We start from the raw sequence: 20,751 nt of genomic DNA, 5'->3' as shown, positions 1-20,751 counted from the left end.
TTGTCCTTAGGCTCTCCTGACCCGTCTACGACCATATCACCTGTGGCAGCACATTTTGAGCAGGGCCAGGCCACTGTGTCCTTGCCCCCCCTGCACTGGGGTCCCTTGGCATTTCCTTGTTCATGTCACTCAGGACTCTGCTTCTAGAGTGGTCTCCCCTAAACTTTCCCTCCCTCCCCCCCACTCACCTGTCTCAGCCACGGTGGACACGGGGCCCGTGCGCCCGGCCTGGTGCAGCCCGTACAGGTTCATCTTGTACCTGCGCCCCGCATCCAGCTCCCGCACGGTGGCCTCCCTTGCCTCGCCACCCACACGCAGCACCTGTGGCCGCCCGGCCCCGTCCTTGTACTGGATGCTGAACCCGTCGAAGTGGCCCCGGGACACCGTCCAGGACAGGCTCAGGGAGTCCGGAGATGCGCCTGTCACTGTCAGCTCCCCCAGCAGCGGCTCCTCGAGGGTTTGAGGGGCCTCCGTGCTCAGTCCTTGGGGGCTGGGGGTCTCCTCTTCCTCGACCTCATGGGGTTCTGGGAGAGGACATGAGAGTGCAGGGGTTTAGAGGGCCTGCTGCTGTGTTGTCCTAGAAACAGAAGTCCATCGTGGGCTCCCTGAGGCCACAGGAGTAGGCTTCTGGGTGTACCCAGAGCTAGCCCTGCCTGCTGGCCACGTGCACAGCCACAAGCCCTCAGTGGAAAACTGGGACATGCACAGTAGGAGCCAGGAGCATCCATTTCCTCTGACCTAGTAATCTCATTCCTGGGCGCCACTCCTAAGAAAATTATTAAAAGCAGGAAACTCTTATAACGAGTTTTCTGGAAGAATTCTCAGTGGGATTCTTCAGGATGGCAAAATGTGTCAAGAACCCAGGGGACCCGTCCAGGATGATTAATTCTGTGATGTGCTTTCACCAGAAAGCACTCCATAACCACTCAAGTGATGACTTAGACAGGTCGTATGGCCGCAGGGTAAACAATCACAGCGTAACCTGGATACAGAGAAGTCAGAGCCATGAGTTCAGTGGCTGCCTGACCTAGCAGGTCCAGGCCTGACGCCCAGTATCGGAGAAGAATCCAGGCCGCTGTGCCTGCAGCCTGAATCATGCACTGTGCGCCAGGGATGTCAGGCCGGAACCTGTTCTGCTTTGTACTGCGGTGTTGAGGTGGAGCTCAGGGCCTCAGCCAGGCCAGGCCACGCCAGGGCCCACGGGAAAAGGATGGCCCTTATGGGGCCAAAAGATGAGGTTTTGAGGTCACTTTTTTCCAGGTTTTTAAACTTTCCATAAAATGCCTAAGTTTTTTTCACTATAAAAATATGGATTTAACCAAGGCATGATGGTACATGCCTGTGATACCAGCACTCAGGAGGCCGAGGCATGAGGATTGCCAAGAGTTTGAGACTGTTATGGCTTAACTCTAACCAATGCGCCTGCTCTTGTTCTGTATGCACCACAGGGTTAAGTTTCTAATCCTTGTAAAAACTTTCTCCCCTTTCCACATGTTAGTGCTAATGAACTGTCCGAGATAATTTATTTTCTCCCCCTTCCACGTGTTATTGCTAACGAGCTGTCCCCAGATAATTAACTTTCTACTTTCTTCTCTGAATGTTATTGCAGATGTGCTATTCTGAGATAATGTTTATCTGCAGGATGGGAGTAATGAACGGCACCAAAAGCTCCAGATGTTATCAGAACTAAGTCAACAGCTTTACAGTTTCCACAGGCTGTCAGGCTAAGCCAACAGCTTAACGGCTCTGTGGGTTGTTTTTTTTTTTTTCTCTCTCTTGCTTTTAAAATCCCTTTCTTCAGTCTCTGGGGCGTGCAGTCTCTGGGTCCATCTATGGGGGCTGCGTTGCCAGGCCTGAAATAAAAGCTTTTGCTCCAAATTTCTTGATTCCTTGCTTCCTTGGATTTTATTCTGGGGTCTGAGCTATCTCAGAGACCAGCCTGGGCTACAAAGTGAGATCAAGGACAGCCTGAACTGCTAGGGAGACCTTGTCTCAAAAACACCAAAAAAAAAAAAAAAAAAAAAAAAAAGAAAGAAAAAGAAAAAAAAAGTCGTGGGCGGGAGGGCAGAGCAATCGGACAGAGAGGAGGACTGGGCTGGGCTTCTTTGCAGTCCTCCCTGCTCAGTGGACGCTGATTCCTCTGCACTTCACCAAGAGGGGGATGAGGAAAAACAGAGCTGAGCACTGGATAAAACAACAGCTCACCCCCAAGATGCAGAGTTTTCTAGGCTTCCGGGTGGAGCCCTGAACATAGGAAGAAACCAGGCCCATCCCCAGGAGTCCGGGCCTGGGTGGGCTGGCTCCTCCTGTGGTGACAGCTAGGCCCCAAGGCCACATCAGTGTCTGCTGGCCCCTAGGGCCTCTCAGAAGTTCCCTCCCTGGGTGCTCGCAAGGTCCCTTCTTCACAATTCCCAATAAAGGAAGTCTCGAGAGGAACTGGGAGGAGGACGGTGCAGGGTAGGGAGAAGACACAGTGCTTTTCGCTGATTGCAAAAGACACAGGAAAATAAAAGAAAAAGCTTGCCATGTAAGAAAATTTGGACAATGCAGAAGAGAACAAAATAGAAAAAACCCAAACACCCCATGCTGCAACACGCTACCCCGCCCACACATCCGAGTCTGTTACTTTCAAATGGCTGTGATCAGGTCACAGACAGACACTGTGGGCTCTGGATTCCTCCCTACAGCACGCCGGGAAGTGACTCTCTGCCGCTAACACATTTCCAGTGGCAGCACAGTGGCTCATTTTAAAGGCAGTGTGAACTCTGCTCCGTTACCACACTGCCCCTTGCCTATGTGTTTTTCGGTGGTTAAAGAACAAAGATCCCTTGATTAGCAGGAAAGAAGAATCCCAGGGCTGGCCCAGGTGTATTTGGGGGAGGTGGGGGGTCAGTGGCCCCTTCTCAGGGGTCACCTGACCATGAAAAGGAGGGAGCAGGTAGACGAGACCAAACCGTTAGGCAGGGACCATGGCACAAGGCCTAGGAGTAGGATGCGGAGGAGGAACCATGCAGGTGACAGGACAGGACGGCAGGTGCCCCGTAGGAGAGACAAATCACGGGAACCGGGCCCCACTCACCAGTTTCAGCCACGGTGGACACGGGGCCCACGCGCCCGGCCTGGTGCAGCCCGTACAGGTTCATCTTGTACCTGCGCCCTGCGTCCAGCTCCCGCACGGTGGCCTCCCTTGCCTCGCCACCCACACGCAGCACTTGTGGGCGCCCGGCCCCGTCCTTGTACTGGATGCTGAACCCGTCGAAGTGGCCCTGGGACACCGTCCAGGACAGGCTCAGGGAGTCTGGGGATGCTGCTGTCACTGTGAGCTCCCCCAGCAGTGGCTCCTCGGGGGGCTGCGGGGCTTCTGTGCTGGTTCCCAGGGGGTTGGGTGTCTCTTCCTCTGCAGCTGACAGGGGGACACAGAGGGTGAGGTGGCTCCCAGGGGACATCTTTGGGACTCAGGGTCCAGGATGGGGAGCTGTGGCCACCACTGGGGATCTGGGTCCTGCTCGGCTGCCGGCTGACAACAGGGCCTGAGTTCCCAGGGCAGCGGGGGACAGCTACGCAGTCAGTAGCAGGAGTTAGAGGTCATCTTGGGGTTGAGGGGTTACAGGCCAGTCTCAGCCACAGCAGCCTCACAGTTCCCGCCTCAGCCATCACCAGAGCCTCCCCCTGGTTTCTGCCTGGGGCTCCCGCCAGCCCCTCACCTGTCACCCCCACAGCAGACACAGGTCCCATGCGCTGGCCACCATGGAAGCCATACAGGTGCATCTTATACTCGTGGTCCGGCTCCAGCCCAGACACGGTGACCTCATCCTCGTATCCTGGCACCCGCACAGCCTTGGGCTGCCCGTCCCCGTTCCTGTACTGGACCAGGAAGTGGTCGAACTGTCCCTCAGGGACCGTCCAGGAGAGGCTCAGGGAGTTGGGGGACGCATCTGTCACAGTCAGTGCACCCAGGCGGGGCTCTGGGGCAGGCTCAGGGGTGGTGGGGGGCTCTGCCAGGGCTGGGGTCATTGTCTCCTCTCTTTCTGGATCTAGATCAGGAGAAAAGACACCAGAGGATGCGTCTCGTCAGGTCCCTTCTGCACAGAGGCCTCCTGGATTTCTCTTGCGCGTCTCAAGACCCCACTGGGCCACTGGCTTGACCGCTCTGTTGCTGGGGCAGAGTGCACACTGGTGGCAAAGTCAGGCTGGTCTGGGGGGCCCCAAGATTTCTCCATGGGAGCTGCCCCCACCCCGACCGACGCCTTGCAGGTGCCAGATGCATCTGTTTCCTGTGACAGCAACTCAGCAGACTGGGGTGTTATTCTAAGGGGCACCGCACGGGTTTGGGGACCCTAGTTACCAGTGTTCTCCTTTAATATCCCCTGGCTCAGCCTGGGTGTGGTGACACAGGGTTGTAATCCCAGCACTTAGGAGGCTGAGGCAGGTGGGTCACTCTGAGTGCAAGCCCAGCCAGGGCTACACAGTGAGTTCAAGGCCGGCCAGGGCTACACAGTGAGTTCAAGGCCAGCCTGGCCTGCATAGTGAGACCTCATCTCAAAACACAAAACGGTAACTCCCCCTGGTTCAGAATGTTTTTCTGATCAATTGTTCGCTTTTGTTTTGTTTTGAGGTAGGATCTCACTATATAGCCCAGGCTGGCCTAGAACTTCAGGCGATCCTCCTGCCTCAGCCTCTGGAGGACTGGGATGACAGGGCTGAGCACCACGTCACAATTCCTGAACATCTTCAGAAACCGATTTCGATTTCACCCCGGAGGGTAGGAGATGAGGGCACCGAGGTTTTCCTTCTGGTCGGGCAGTTCCCAGACCTCACCACCGCACCCAGCTCCTCCCACCCCAGGGAAATCCTGGCCTTTGTTTCCACTGATTTCTTTGGCGTTTTCTTTGCTCTACAGGGTTTTACTTTGCCTCTGGCTTGAATCACAAGCACAGGGGCTCCATGTGTCTGCTGTGGTGGGGACGGGCAGCAGCCGGCTCACAGGAGGTGGGGCAGGGAGGTGCCCGGCTGACTTGTGACTCATGAGCTAGGAACTCCTGTTTCCCCCTTGGGTCCCTGGAGAATCTTCCCTCAAGGGTTTGCAGGACAGGTGGCCCGCAAGGGGCCTGTGTTTCCCTCTCCTTGGCCGTGAGCTCTGCCCCACTCGAGCCGCCCTCTAAGGCAGACGCCATTGTCACTTCTGCTTCTCAGAGAGGCCTAGTGCGGGTCATGCAGGCTGAGGCCAGGACTGCGCTACGTAGCTCCGGGCTCCCTGCCTAGGACTGGCCGCAGCCCCGAGGGACAGGGAAGAGGCTGGGCAGTGACACTAAGGCTTGGGGCAGACACAGGTGCAGAGCCCAGAGGTCTGGAAAAAGATACCTGCATATTGACAGCCAAAGGGAAACTGAGTCCAGCCTGGCACTGGGCCAAGGGTCCTCCTGCTGGCTCACCTGTCACCCCCACAGCAGACACAGGTCCCACACGCTGGCCGCCGTGGAAGCCATACAGGTGCATCTTGTATTTGTGGTCCGGCTCCAGCCCAGACACGGTGACCTCATTCTCGTGCCCTGGCACCCGCACGGCCTTGGGCTGCCCGTCCCCGTTCCTGTACTGGACCAGGAAGTGGTCAAACTGTCCCTCGGGGACCGTCCAGGAGAGGCTCAGGGAGTCTGCAGTGGCACCTGTCACAGTCAGTGCCCCTAGCTGTGGCTTCAGCTGAGGTGCCGTGGGAGGCACTGGTTCCGAGGCTGGGAAGAGAGATGTGCACACTCTGAGGTCCACGAGAAGGCAGCCAGAGGTGGGCTCGCTCCTGGCCACACTGAGGTCTGTGTCTTACCAGGACCACCACCATGCTATGTTTTCCCGAGATGCCACTAGCCTCCCACCCCTGGGCCTCCACAGCGACCCTTCCTGTGACCTGTGCGTGTTCCCCCCAGGGCCCCCAGATTTCCTGCAAGTCTCTGCTCAAATAGCACATCTTCAAGGGGCTTCCCAACCGCCTTATTTAAAATTCCAGCTTCCTCAATTGCAAAACATCTTGCAAATCACTTGGAGAGAATTCCAGCAACACATTGCAAAACAGCAGCTGTGAGACAGTGGGAGACAGCAGCGCCCTCTGGAGACTTTGAGGACTGAGCGTTCATTTCTAAAAGTATGACACTTCTAGCCGGCCTGTCATCCCAGCACTCAAGAGGCTGAGGCAGTATGATCACTGTGAGTTCAAGGCCAGCCTGGGCTACACAGTGAGACCCTGTCTCAAACAACAACAACAAATAGCTTAAAGAAAATGAGCTGGGGATTTAGCTCAGCGGCATAAGCACCTGCCTTGCAAGCAGGCAGTCCTGAGTTTGATCCCCAGTACCGATAAAGTAGAAAAAGACAAAAAAAAAAAAAAAAAAAATGAATGCATAATGTGTCTTGGATTAGACTTATTGTTTTTGGTTTTTTTAAGACAGGGTCACACTTTGCAGTGCAGGCTGGCCTTAAACTATGTAGCTCAGGCTGGCCTAGAACTAACAGAGATCCTCCTGCCTCAGCCTCCTGAGTGCTCAGATGACAGGGTTTATCACTCCTTGCAGTGACATACTATCTGGCAATAAAAAGAAAGAAAGAAAGAACAGTGAAATACTGCTCCATGTGATGACATGGGTGACACATGGAAACTACATAGCACCCTCCTGAACAACTAATGGGTCACAGATGAAATTAAAGAAGAAATTAGACAGGTTTTAGCGCTGAATGACAATGACAATACAACGTACTGGAACTTATGCACCACAATAAAAGCAGTCCTAAGGGGGAAATTTATAGCAGTAAACACCCACATCAGGAAAACAGAACAAGTGCATATAAACGACTTAGTGTTGAACCTCAAACTTCTAGAAAAAGAGGAGCAGGCTAAACCAAATCTCTTAGGAGGGAGGAAATTAACAAAGGTCAGAGAAGAAATTAATGCATTGGAGACTAAAAAAAAAATAATCAATGAATTGAAGAGTTGGTTCTTCAAAAAATTAAATAAAATCAACAAATCCTTAGCCAACCTTATCAAAAAAAAGGAAGGAAAAGACTCAAATCCATACAATAAGGAAAAAAAGGGTGAAATCACAACAGTCCCTGCAGAAATCCAGATCACTATACTTATTTTGAAAATTTGCATTCTAATAAGATGGGAAATACAGAAGAAATGGACAAATTCCTAGATACACATGAATTAACACAGCTGAATCAAGAAGATATAAAAATCCTAAATAAACCAATATTAATCAATGAAACCGAAGATGTAATTAAAAAGCTATCAAGAAAGAAAAGCTCAGGCCCTGATGGACTGACTGCTGAATTCTATGAGAAATTTAGAGTAGACTTAACATTACTACTTCTCAAATTCTTTAAAGAAATTGAAAGGGAAGCAATACTCCCAAATTAATTCCTGGAAGTAAACATTATCCTGATATGAAAACTGGGGAAAGACCCAACTAAGAATGAGAATTACAGGCCAATCTCCCTAATGAACATAGATGCAAAAATTTTCAATAAAATACTGGCAATCAGAATGCAGTGAATCATCAAAAAGATTGTACATCATGATCAAGCAGGATTCATCCCAGGGATGCCAGGATGGTTCAACATATGTAAATCCATAAATGTAATCCACCACATTAACAGAGCCAAGGACAAAAATCATATGATCATCTCAATAGAAGCAGAAAAAGCTTTTGACAAAGTCTAGCACCCATTCGTGATAAAACACTATAGAAAATTGGAATAGATGGTCTTCATCTCAATCTGATAAAAGCCATCTATGACAAACCAACAGCAACATCATACTAAATGGACAAAAAGTGAAAAGTTTCTCTCTAAAATCAGGAACAAGAGGCTTGCCTGCTAAGTGTGAGGTCCTGAGTTCGATCTCCGCTTATTCAATGTAGTCCTGGAAGCTTTAGCCAGAGTAGTCAGACAATAGAAAGAATAAAAACAGGCAAGGAAGAAACTAAACTATTGTTATTTGCAAATGACATGATACTCTACATAGAACACCCCCAAAATTCCATTAAAAATTGGTAGATTTAATAAGCAAATCCAGTAGCGTAGGTGGGTATAAAATCAACACTCAAAAATCAACAGCCTTCCTGTACACAGATAAACTAACCGAGAGACAAATCCGGGAAACAACGCCCTTCACAACCGTATCCAAAAAAAGAGAAATACTTAGGAATCAACCTAATAAAGGATGTAAAAGACATCTACATTGAAAACTATAGTACTCTGAAAAGAGAGTGCAGATGCTATTAGAAAACGGAGAGGTATCCTGTGCTCTTAGGTGGGAAGAACCAATATAGTGAAAATGGCCATCCTTCAATTCAGTTCAATGCAATGCAATCCCAATCAAAATTCCAATAGCACATCTCACAGAATTAGAGAAAACAATCCTAAAATTCACCTGGAACCAGGAGAGTAACAAAGCCAGTCCTGGGCAACAAAGACAAGACATGGGTATCACCACCCCTGACTTGAAATTATTCTATAAAGCTACTGTAATCACTGGAAGAAAGCCTTTTTAATACATGGTGCTGGAAAAACTGGTCTACATATGCTGAAGATTAAAACTGGACCCATATCTTTCACCATGTACTAAGCTAAAATCAGAATGAATCAAAGATCTTACCACTAAAACAGAAACATTAAATCTGCGGTAAGGTAGAGTAGGTAAAACCCTCGAAGACATTGATGTAGGCGAAGACTTTATAAATAAAACCCCGATTGCACAGTCACTATCGCAAAGAATCAACACCTGGGATCTCATCTTATTAATAGCTTTTACACAGCAAAAGAAACCACCAAAGAGTGAAGAGACAACCCACAATGTGGGAGAAAATATTTGCCAGCTGGTCATCAAAGGAGTACAATCGGAAACATATACAGAACTAAAAAAACTCAGCCTCCCAGATTTAAAGACCCAATCTAAAAACAGGCAACTGAGGTCCATGGGCCAGGGATTTAGCTCAGTGGCATAAACACCTGCCTGGCAAGCACATGGTCATGAGTTCAATCCCTGGTACCAATAAATAAATAAATAAATAAAAATGGGCACCAGAGATGAAAATATACTTTGTAGATGAAGAAATACAAACAGCAAATAAATATATGAAAAAATGTTCAACAGCATTGGTCATTCGAGAGATGCAAATTAACACACTGAGATTTCACCTCAGCCCAGAAAGAGCGGCTACTATTAAGAAATCAACCAATAACAAATGCTAGATGGGCTGTGGGGAAAAGGAACCCACCCTTCTCCATTGTTGGTGCGAGTGCAGACTGGTGCAATCACTGTGGAAATCAGTGTGGAGAGTCCTCAAAAACCTGGGATTCAAAGTCCCTTTGGACCCAGCTATTCCCCAGGGGTATCTTCTCAGAGGAATTAAAATCATACCACAGTGATGTATGTGCACCCATGTTTATAGCAGCACAATTTGTAATAGCCAGATCCTGGAAACAACCTAAATGCCCACTGATGGAAGAATGGATTTAAAAAATGTGGTATTTGTATATAACGGAGCACTGCTCACCAGTAAAGAAGGATAAACTGGAGACTTTTACAGGTAAATGGACACAACTTGAGACCATACTCATTAGTGAAATAAATCAGACTCACATGTGTGGACATCATATTGTCTCCCTAACATGAGAAGTTGAAAGAAATATGTGTATATATTTATACCTGTATCTGTATTTATTTATCTATATATGGTAGTTAAGATATACTACTATTTCTCTTAGTTCATTAAAGAGAAAGGTTTGTGCTGGTATTGTTTGGACAATTAAAGGCAGATGGTTTACACTCTGAGTAACTGATTTAAAGATAACAATTTGCAATGTACTAACCACTGGTATCTTCTAATTATCTTTTAAGATTTTGGGGTTTTTTCTCTCTTTAAAATAAAAACAAAATTAGATTGGGTTGAGGGTTGGGCACTAGGTAAACACATTATAACAGGGGAGTTCTGAGGGTTGGGGATTTAGCTCAGTGGCATAAGCGCCTGCCTTGCAAGTAGGCGGTCCTGAGTTCGATCCACGGTACTGATAAAAAGGAAAACAACAACAAAAACCAAAAACAAAAAAACCCCAGGGGAGTTCTGCACTGAAACAAGCAGATTTTATGGCACCTGGGTCACATGACAATAAAGCTGTTAATAATGAGCTTCTCGGGTTAATAGTTTCCCTCTCTGTGTATAGATTTGAATTTTATTCAACAGACTTGTGTTGAAGGAGTCATCTAGTATTTTATGGAATCGGTCCCAATTCCATACAGACTTCTCTCTAGTTTTCAGGAAAAACAGAGTCAAAACCCAATCAGCCAATGCAGGCCTTCCCGCTTTCGCCCCCTCCTGCCCTCCATTCATTGTGGTCCTGAGTGGGAGGAGACCAAGATTCTGGGGTCCCTGTCACGCACAGAGGACACAGGAGGCCCTACTTCCCTGACAGCCTACTGAGAAGGCCTGTACCCCACTCACCGGTCTCAGCCACGGCGGACACGGGGCCCGCACGCCCGGCCTGGTGCAGCCCGTACAGGTTCATCTTGTACCTGCGCCCCGCGTCCAGCTCCCGCACGGTGGCCTCCCTCGCCTCGCCACCCACACGCAGCACCTGTGGCCGCCCGGCCCCGTCCTTGTACTGGATGCTGAACCCGTCGAAGTGGCCCTGGGACACCGTCCAGGACAGGCTCAGGGAGTCCGGGGATGCGGCTGTCACTGTCAGCTCCCCCAGCAGTGGCTCCTCAGGAGGCTGCGGGGCCTCCATGCTCCGCCCTGGGGGGCTGGGGGTCTCCTCTTCCTCAACCTCATGGGGTGCTAGGAGAAGACATGAGGGTGCAGGGGTTTAGAGGGCCTGCTGCTGTGTCCTCCTAGAAACAGAGAGCCAGAGGGTCAGCCTCCCACCCGTCCCTCCCTGGGACTCCCGCCAGCCCCTCACCTGTCACCCCCACGGCAGACACAGGTCCCATGCGCTGGCCACCATGGAAGCCATACAGGTGCATCCTATACTTGTGGTCTGGCTCTAGGCCTGATACGGTGACCTCGTCCTCGTGCCCTGGGACCCGCAGGACCTTGGGCTGCCCATCCCCGTTCCTGTACTGGACCAGGAAGTGGTCAAACTGTCCCTCAGGGACTGTCCAGGAGAGGCTCAGGGAGTCGGGGGACGCATCTGTCACAGTCAGTGCCCCCAGGCGTGGCTCTGGGGCAGGCTCGGGGGTGGTGGGGGGCTCTTGGGGCTCATTTTCCTCCTCCTGTGACGCTGAGGTGGAGAGAGAAGGGAGTGAGGGTGGCTGCATCCAGGGGACTCGCCATCTGTCCTCTGGACCCCCAGCCACTTGACAGGAAGCCAAGTGCTGACATCCCCTCACTCACGTGTCAGCACGTCCACGTGGACAGGACCCACAGGCTGCCCTTCGTGGAAGCCGTACAGCGTCACCAGGTATCTGTGCTCCGATTCTAGGCCGGTGAGGGTGGCACTGTGCTGGTGACCCTCTATGCTGACCACCTGGGGTCTCCCATCTCTGTCTTCATACTGGATCTCGAAGGAGTCGAGTTCTCCCTCTGTCACCTCCCAGGACAGACGCAGGCTGTGAGGCGTGGCCTCTTCCACAGTCAGCTCCCCCAGGCGAGGCTCGGCCAACCCCGGGCTCGGGGTCTCGGGCTGGGCTTCCATGTCTTCTCTAGGGGCTGGGAAGAGACAGAAGGGACCCGTGAGGGCAGCCCTGGGGTGGAGGTAGCGAAGGCCTGAATTTTATAACCCCATTACACGAAGTGTAAGACTCCAAACACAAAATTCGGAGCATCCTGTGGCTGTATGAAGTGAGGAGCACAAAAAGACAAAACCACAATCAGGAAAAGCAGACGGGCTGGGGCTGGGGCTGGAGAAGCTGCATGTGGAAGGCCACAAGCAAACTTTCTGGGTTACTGGAAATGTTTTTGAGACTTTCACTATAGCTCGGGCTGACCTTGGACTCAGTGATTCTCCTGCCTCAGGCTCCAAAGTGCTAGGATGACAGGTGTGTGCCACCATGCCTGGCAACAGAGGTGATTTTAATTTGCCCCAGCACTGTCTTTTTGGTTTTTTTTTAAACCTGTATGTTTTCCCAAGCTCACCGGCACTGGGTGTAAATTATGCCTCGGTCAAGTGAGCCCCTTCCCCCAAAAGACACTGAGACCCTGGATGCCTCAGCCTGACCAAGGAGGCCAGGCAGGAAGGCGCCCCAGTCACCCGGCCACTATGGCACTCACCAGTTGTGGCGATAGCGGAGAGGGGACCCACGCGCTTGCCGCCATGCAGCCCGTAGAGCAGCAGCTTGTACCTGCGCGCAGGGTCCAGGCCAGAGACATGGATGGCCCTGAGGCTGCCGTCCACGGGCACCGCCTGGGGCTGTCCATCCCTGTCCCTGTACTGGACCACGAAGGAGTCAAACTGGCCTTCGGGGACCATCCACGCAAGGTCCACACTGTCTGTGGTCACACTGGTCACGTGAAGCTCCTCCCCAAGGCGGGGTTTTGGGGGACGCCGCGCTCCAGGGGCATCCACAACCCTCAGGGGTTCTGGGTGAGGACAGGAGAGAGGGCTGAGTGCTTCTGAGCACTGGGGACCACAAGGGCTGCTGGGAAGACTGAGACCCAGTCTGCTGTCCCTCACCCGTGGTGCCATCGGCGGTGAGGGGCCCGAGGCGCTTCCGGCCCAGAAGGCCATAGAGGAGGAACCGGTACTTGCGGCCAGCGTCCAGCGAGGACACGGTGACCGAGCGTGCGTGGCCTTCCACAGGCACCACCTGCGGCCCATCCTTGCTCTTGAACTGGACCACGAAAGAGTCGAAGTGGCCCTCAGGGACCGTCCAGGAGAGGCTTAGTGCATCTGGGGTGGCATCCGTCACCCACAGCTCTCCGAGGCGGGGCAGGGACGCCAGGCTGGCAGCTGGAGGACAGAAAAGGTTCCAATTTATTTTTAAAAATTTATTTTTCATGGCCTCCTGCGAGGATAGGAAAAACCCAGGAATCCTGAATGTCGGTGCTGCCCCCAATGCCTCCACGTTCCCATGGTGCTCCTGTCCTGGCCAGCCTCTCACATCACACTATGCCCCACCTGAGGAGGGGTCTTCTGTCCTAAGTCACCCCTGGGAAACAGGCTCCCTGCCCCCCACCTGCACAACTCGTCAATGCCTACTTCCTTCGCCCTGAGCCCACACTGTGTGACCCCAGGCCCAGGGGACCCCGAGGAGCCACTCGCTGGGGACGGACAGCAGGTGGGGAGCAGGCTGTTATGAGGGGCGGCTCTCCCTCCCCTCTGCACCCGCTGCATGGGGAGCTGAGGCGAGGCAGCTGCCAAAGCAGCCACAGGGTCCTGGGAAGGGGCTGGCCTGCTGCCCTGCTGGACGGCGGAGGCACTGACGGCATTGTTATTGCGAGAGCTTGCTGGCAACTGGGAGCCTCCGGGGGCTAAAGAGGGCCTGGGCCAAGCCCCGAAAGACAGTGCAGCTAGGTTGTGCTCCCAGGCTCCTGTCCCCAAGACTCCAGAGTCAGTCGCAGAGCCAGAGGCAGGAGGAGTGAGAGGTAGAGGGGAGAGGGCGAGGTGGAGCCCATGAGGCCAGGGAGGCAGGCAGGGCTTCCTGGCCCCCTGAATCCCTCTTCCAGCAGCCCTGGTCACCAGCCTCCTTGCCCAACAGTAGAAATGATGAGGAGACAGGAAGCCAGCCAAGAAATGTCCTCGTGCTAGTCACCTTTGAAATAAGGCAGGCGGTGTGGGTTTGTTTTGTTCTGGTTTTTTTTTTTTTTTTTTTTTTTTTGTACTGGAATTGAACTCAGCCAGGATCTCTGTACTGAACTACACCCCTAGCCTTTTAAAATTTTCTATCTTGGGAGAGCCAAGATAGAAAATCTTGTTAAACTGCCCAGGCTGGGCTCAATTTACAATCTTCCTGCCTCAGCCTTGCAGAATGCTGAGAATAAGTGCATACCCCACACCCAGTGGCAATGTGTCTCCCCAAACCAAGCAGGTGGGTGGATAGCAGCCAGGCTGAGAAGACCAGGCCTCAGCTCACCTGTTCTGGCCTCCACAGAGACTGGGCTGTGTCGTTTCCCATCCTGGATCCCGAACAGCACGAACTTGTACTTGCGGGAGGGCTCCAGTCCGGGCACGGTGACCTCCCGCTGGCCTGCGGTCACTGGCACCAACTGGGGCTGACCGTCCCTGTCCTTGTACTGGACCATGAAGGAGTCAAATTCACCCTCCGGGACTGTCCACGCGAGGCCCACCGAGTCAGGGGTCACATCCGTCACTGTCAGTTCCCCCAGGCGTGGCTCCAGTGGGGACTCAGAGGTAGGGGCCAGCGGGAGCGGATCTGAGGGCCGGAACACAAAAAACAGAGCTGAGGGGAAGACGCTGAGCTCAGCCAGCTCCTAAAGGGATCAGGAACCACCGAGGGGGTGAACAGTCACATCTGTGCTTTCGCTGACCTCTATGGTGACTCCCTCGGCAGGAAATGGGAGCAGCTGACCACTGCAGAGCAGTGGCCTTTGAGAAGCCCCTGCTTGGAAGCAGAGAGGCTTCCATGTCACCTTAGAGCCACTGCAGAAGTTTTACAATGTCACTTATACCTTCGCCTACTTCTAAATGTGGCAGCTTCTTAAACGTGCTATCGAGGCTTCTACCAAGCCTCGAATTCCAGTTTCTTTCGGGTGTTTCGTGTGTTTGTGTGTGTGTGTGTGTGTGTGTGTGTGTGTGTGTGTGTATGTTTCCAAATCACTCCCTTTTCTAATCACACCAGGCACCAGTCCTATAGGATTTGGACACTAATGATTTCATTTGCACGTGATCCTCACTCTAATAACTATCTCCAAATAAAATTACATTCTGAGGGTTAAAACTTTATGGATTTTAGAGGAACAGAATTCATTGCCTACCAGGGCCACTTAGATCCTGTTAGTTCTTCATAGATTTTACCTAGTTTTGCACTGAGCCTCTTTAAAACTGATCAGTAGGAATTTTCATGTTACAAATAGTGAGCCTTTGGGGGTTTTGTTTGTTGTTTTTTGTCTTTTTTGAGACAAGGTCTTGCTACACAGTTCAGACTGGCCTTGAACTCACTCTGCAGCCCAGTCTGGTCTCAAATTTACAGTGACCCTCTTGCTTCAGCCTAAAATTCAAGTTGCTAAGGCATATTTTAGAAATTATACCCTTGGCTCTCCGTATCTGCAGGGGCTGATTCCAGGACCCCTGTGGACTTTAAACTCTAAGAATACTCAAGGCTCTTCTGTACCTACTTGTGACTACACACCCCTTCCCACACCCTCTAAATTGGCCCTCAGGACCTGATGCAGTGCAAGGCTGCAGAAACAACTGCTGGGAAGACGAGAAGGAATAAAGTCTGCACCTGTTCTGCACAAGCTCAATTAGAAAAAAAGGGTTTTTTTGATCTACAGCTGCTTGCGAATATGGAGGGCTGTGGATACGGGGGCTGCCTGGACCAGGATGACCAGTGTCCTCTGTAACGCTACACTTTTTATTTTCAAATCCTGAATCACTTCTCTGAAAGAGAATGAGGGGTCTCATCAGATGCTTTGGCACAAAAATCCTGGAAAATTTATGCCCAGGAAGCGGTGAGGGGCAGGTAGGAGCCAGGAGCTGGGGAGGAGGGCGCCCCCTGCAGGGAGACACTGGTGTGGGCTGAAGGGAACAGGACTTGGACCAGGCTGGTGGGACCTTAAAGAAGAGACTCAGGAGTTAGAAGGCGGCAGCTGTTCCCAAGTCACAGCAGGGCTGTAAACCGAAGGGCAAGAAACAGTCACAGATGATGAGAGCCAGAGGGGGTGAGGGAAAGAGAGTCAGAGACAGAGACTGGACCCAGCTAAATGGAGGCTGCACTCCGGCCCAGTGAGTGGGATTGTGGGACGGGGATGTCCCTGAGAGACAAGAAGGTTCCAGTCCCAAGAAGGAGCCAGCTGGGGAGCACGCTGAGACGCCCGTGAACCAGGCAGGGACACGCAGGGTGGCTGGGTCAGGGAGATGGCTTGATTTGCAGCCTTCCTGCCTCAGCCTCCCAGGATACTGAGGCACAGCGCTGAGTAAGTATGTTGGGGGGCAGGGGCTTCCCGTACTCACCTGTCTCAGCCACCACAGAAAGGGGGCCCACATGTTGCTGGCTGTGAAGCCCATATAAGTCAATCTGGTACTTCGTGGCTGGCTCCAAGTTGGGGACGGTGACCTCGAGCTGGTCTGAGGTCACCGGGACTTCCTGGGGCTGCCCCTCCTTGTCCTTGTACTGGACCACAAAGGAGTCGAATGTGCCCTCGGGGACCGTCCAGGAGAGGCTCACGGAGTCAGGGGTTACTTCCGTCACTGTCAACTCCCCCAGGCGCGGCTCCAGGGGGCGCTTGGTGGCTGGAGGGGTCACTTCTTGTTGTGGGGCTGCAACAGAGATGGTGGGGGCTGTCAGCAAAGGGCTCCATTTCCCCGGATGTTGCAGGTGGTTCTGATGGGCAGGCATGCTGACAGGCAATGCCTGTCTGTCAGTGGGTGTCGGGCTGGCCTGCTGGGCAGGGGAGTCACCTGTCACTAAGACACTGAGAAAGAACCTGAAATGCTTCCATTTCTACTTTTTTTTTTTTGGTATGAAGGATTGAACTCACAATCTCACACTTGTCAGCAGGTGTTTATATCTCTGTGCTATGTCCCTGCTCCAATTCTGTCTTAACGGCTCCAAACTCACACTCCATGAGGCCTCCCCACCGATCCCCAGGCTCCACTTCGCTGAGCATCTGCCCTCAGCTGGTGTTCAGAACTCACCAGGTCCAAGACCTGGCTTCCCCAGACCCCTGCGCTCCCACGGCCTCAGTAAAATCATCACCTCGTTTTTCCAGTTCTTAGGCCAAAACCCTTAGGATCATCCCTGCATCTTTTCTTAAACCCACATAGTCAAGTCCTACGTCTCTCAGAAAAACAGCCCTGAGGATCAGTGGAGCAGAATGGATGCAGACACAGCTCCAAACACACTCAGCCACTCCTCAGCTGAACATGTTCACTGGGAAAAAGAGCCTCTTTAATAAATGGTGCTGGAAACACTGGCTCTACACGTGCCGATTAAAGCTAGACCCCTGCCTATCACCATGCACTAAACCGAAGTCAAAATGGATCAAAGGTCTAAATATTAAAACAGAAACACACAATCTCCTGGGAGAGAAAGTAGGCAGAAATCTTGAAGACACAGGTACAGGAAGAGGCTTCCTGAACAAAACACAAACAGCATGGGAAATACTTCAAAAGAACCAACAACTGGGATCTTATCTTGTTAAAAAGTATTTGTTCCTCAAAAGAAATCACCAACAGAGTGAAAAGAAAACCCATGAATTAGGAAAAAGTTGTAACCAACTATCCTGCAGATAAAGGACTTCTATTCAGAACATACAAAGAATTTTTAAAAATAAGGCCCCAATTCAAAGACCCAATCCAAAACTGGGCATCTGAGATGAGTACACACTTCCCCGATGAAGAAATAGAAACAGCAAAATAATAGATGAAAAAATATTTAGCCGAGCGTGGTGGCGCATGCCTGCAATCCCAGCACTCAGGAGGCTGAGGCAGGATTGTTGCAAGTTCGAGACTAGCCTACGCTACAAAGTGAGCTCAAGGCCAGCCTATATCGCATAGTGAGACCCTGTCTCAAACACACACACACACACACACACACACACACACACACCACACACAAAGAATGTTCACTGGTCATTCAAGAAACGAAAATTAGGGGCTGGGGATTTAGCTCAGTGGCATAAGCACCTGCCTTGCAAGCAGGCAGTCGTGAGTTCGATCCCTGGTACCGATAAAAAGACAAAAAAAAAAAAAAAAAAGAAACGAAAATTAAAACAACATTGAGATTCATCTCACACCAGGAAGAGTGGCCAAATGCTGGCAGGACTGGGGAAAGGAGCCCTTCTCCAGTGTTGATGGGAGCGCAGACTGGTTGCAACCACTGTGGAAACTCTCATTTGACCCAACTATTCCTCTTCTGGGTATTTTTCCAGAATTGAAAAGGCCAGCCCATAATGATATACGTGCAGCCATTCTTATGCCAGCACGATGTGTGATAGCTAAACACAATCCAAATGCCCATTAACCAAGGAATACATAAAAAAACATGTGGTATGTTTGTTTACACAATAGAATACTACTCAGCTAAAAGAAGGACAAACTGGAGGCTTTTATGGGTAAATAGAGGCAACCTGAAATCACACTCATAAATGAAATAAATCAGACTCGCATGTGCAAACATCGTATCGTCTCCCTAGTGTAAGAAACTGAAAGAGTAATTAGGATTTGAGAGGTGCAACAGATACTGTGAAAGGGAAAGAAGCTGCTCAAAAGAGAAGAACAGCTGGGATGGGGGAGGGAGAAAAGCAGGAAGGCAGAATGGAGAGAGAGAAAGAGAGACGGACAGATACACAACATAGCTAGGAGGACTGGACTGCACATTCTACAGTTCACTGCAGTTGCAAAGGGCACTGTGGCGAGGGTGGCTGGCGGGTGGCGTTCCCGAGAGCTTGCGTCTCTGACTTCCACGGGCAGGCAAGGGCAGATCCCAGAGGGGTGACAGCGCTGAGAACTGGCTGGTGACCAGGCCTCTGCAGACAGCACCGGTCCCGGTGGAAAGGAGGCAAGGGACAGAGTGAGCAGAAGGGGCCGGAGGTCAGGGAGCGGCCATGACACGAGTGACGCCTGGCCCCGGCGCCTCCTCTCCTTTGCACCTCAGCATCCATTCCCAGCCTGCTCTGCTCTATTTCTCTCACAGGGAGAGAAGCTCCCTTGTCCGTAAGCCTGAGTGCCAGGGCCCAGCCTCACGGGAAAAGGAGAGACTGAAACAGAATCCTTTTGCAGTTGGGTAGCATGGCTCACTGTCACATGCGTCTAGCACATGCAGCACGCCAGGCCTGGCGCGGGCCCAGCAGCCCCAGCACCACGACACCGACAGTCCACATCCAGCTCCTTCCTCTCTAAAGGGCTGCTTCTGCTTTACCCAGGCACGTGGGATGCACACTTCCAAACACCCAGCCTGAGAGTGGGGAGCGCAGCACCCTCTTCACAGGACGGGCTCAGGGAGGGTCGAGGGCCCAGAACGTTCCGGACGGTTACATCACTACGGCCTGCATGTGCGCCCTTCCTGAAGATGAGGAAGCTGGGCTTCCAAGAGAGACCATGAGTCCTTCAACATCCTAGCTAAGAACAGAAGACTCAGGAGGAGAACTCGGTTCGTAAAATTTCAATGCTATGGTTTTTCATTTTCTGCACGTCTCGAATGAGTAGCTGACAGAGCCCATCCTCACCCTGGTGACCAGGGACGGGGCCACGCAGAGCCCCCTGTGGCTGCCTGGGACACACCCAGGGTCATCACAGGAGAGACCCGGCAGCACATGCTAGGTCTGGATGAGCACCCCACGACCTGGGTCATCACAGGAGAGACCCGGCAGCACATGCTAGGTCTGGATGAGCTTGCACCCCACGACCTGCAGCCCGACACTGCAACTCAGGGTGGCTTTCCTGCCTCCCCCGGTGCTGACTGAGGCAAAGAAAAAAAATTGGAGGTAGAAGATTCTGGAAACAAAGCCGCCAAAATGACTATGAAATTGAGCTTTGTGGAGGCACAGAAACCATGTTCCAAAGCCTATCATCTCTTTCCCTCAAGTTTTTAATCTTTTCTGCTAGAGCGAATCTTTTTAGAATAGGAACATCTTTGTTTCAGGGACTGAGGAGAAAGAGAAATGTCCCTCGCTGTGATCAAGCTCCTCTTGTCAGCAGGACGGGCCACAGCCCAGCTGCCCACACACACCAGAGAGGAGGCACCCAGTCTGTGTCCCCAACGAAGGCTGAGAGAGCGGGGCAGAGGAATGTTTGCCGCTGTACAGTCACTCACTGGATAAGCATTAAAGAACATTTGGGGCCACACTGATGAGCAGGTCAATGTCTGATGTCCACTCTGACCCACTGAAGAGCTGAACCAAAGGGGACAAAGAGGCTTTGGCACCAGGGGAACTAAACAAGCCCTGCACGAAACCCTGAAGTGTGTCTCCTGGTCCTGGGCTTTCAATCATTTCATCCTCACAACAGTTCTGTGAGGTGAGGTCACCCTCCCGTCAGAGACCAGGGAACAAAGGTACGGAAAGCTTCAGTCCGGCTCAGGGACACAGAAGCTGGCTGCCACTCCAGTCCCAGCGCCCTGCGCCTGCCAGGCCTTCCCAGGCAGGGGGGGCCTCCTGGCTCCCTCGGGAGAGAGGAAGATGGGCCACGGAGAAGGTGGGGTCGGCACGGGGAGGAACTGAACTGAACACTGCCCAACAACTCACCGGTCTCAGCCACGGTGGACACGGGGCCCACACGCCCGGCCTGGTGCAGCCCGTACAGGTTCATCTTGTACCTGCGCCCCGCGTCCAGCTCCTGCACGGTGGCCTCCCTCGCCTCGCCACCCACACGCAGCACCTGTGGCCGCCCGGCCCCGTCCTTGTACTGGATGCTGAACCCATCGAAGCGGCCCCGGGACACCGTCCAGGACAGGCTCAGGGAGTCCGGGGATGCGGCTGTCACTGTCAGCTCCCCCAGCAGTGGTTCCTCGGGGGGCTTCAGGGCCTCTATAGGGGGTTCCGGGGGGGCAGGTGTCTCCTCTTCCTCCACTTCATGGGGTTCTGGGAGAAGACATGAGGGTGCAGGGGTTTAGAGGGCCTGATGCTGTGTCCTCCTAGAAACAGA

General features: G+C 52.2%; 1 protein-coding gene across 7 annotated transcripts in view; it reads right to left on the bottom strand.

The window, feature by feature from the left end:
• Tnxb (tenascin XB) overlaps positions 1–20,751 on the bottom strand; it is a 65,138-nt gene that overhangs the window by 11,961 nt on the left and 32,426 nt on the right. For 3 of the 7 annotated variants that reach the window (XM_063239137.1, XM_063239138.1, XM_063239141.1), the window contains 12 exons: positions 20,352–20,687; positions 16,120–16,425; positions 14,060–14,359; positions 12,661–12,936; positions 12,258–12,566; positions 11,382–11,696; positions 10,948–11,268; positions 10,491–10,826; positions 5,433–5,729; positions 3,705–4,034; positions 3,080–3,403; positions 189–524 (listed from right to left, as the gene is read on the bottom strand). In XM_063239137.1, coding sequence (XP_063095207.1) covers positions 189–524; positions 3,080–3,403; positions 3,705–4,034; positions 5,433–5,729; positions 10,491–10,826; positions 10,948–11,268; positions 11,382–11,696; positions 12,258–12,566; positions 12,661–12,936; positions 14,060–14,359; positions 16,120–16,425; positions 20,352–20,687 — 3,786 coding nt within the window. The remainder of the gene's footprint in view (positions 1–188; positions 525–3,079; positions 3,404–3,704; positions 4,035–5,432; positions 5,730–10,490; positions 10,827–10,947; positions 11,269–11,381; positions 11,697–12,257; positions 12,567–12,660; positions 12,937–14,059; positions 14,360–16,119; positions 16,426–20,351; positions 20,688–20,751) is intronic. The other 4 variants (XM_063239139.1, XM_063239142.1, XM_063239140.1 and 1 more) reach the window with 4 other exon arrangements.

This window comes from Cavia porcellus, unplaced genomic scaffold, assembly GCF_034190915.1.
Source record: "Cavia porcellus strain 051 isolate PalLab524CR breed Dunkin Hartley unplaced genomic scaffold, mCavPor4.1 scaffold_28, whole genome shotgun sequence".
Classification (NCBI taxonomy): Eukaryota; Metazoa; Chordata; class Mammalia; order Rodentia; family Caviidae; genus Cavia; species Cavia porcellus.
Note: the sequence above shows the minus strand (reverse complement) of the source record. Positions and strands in the feature narration are given on the sequence as shown.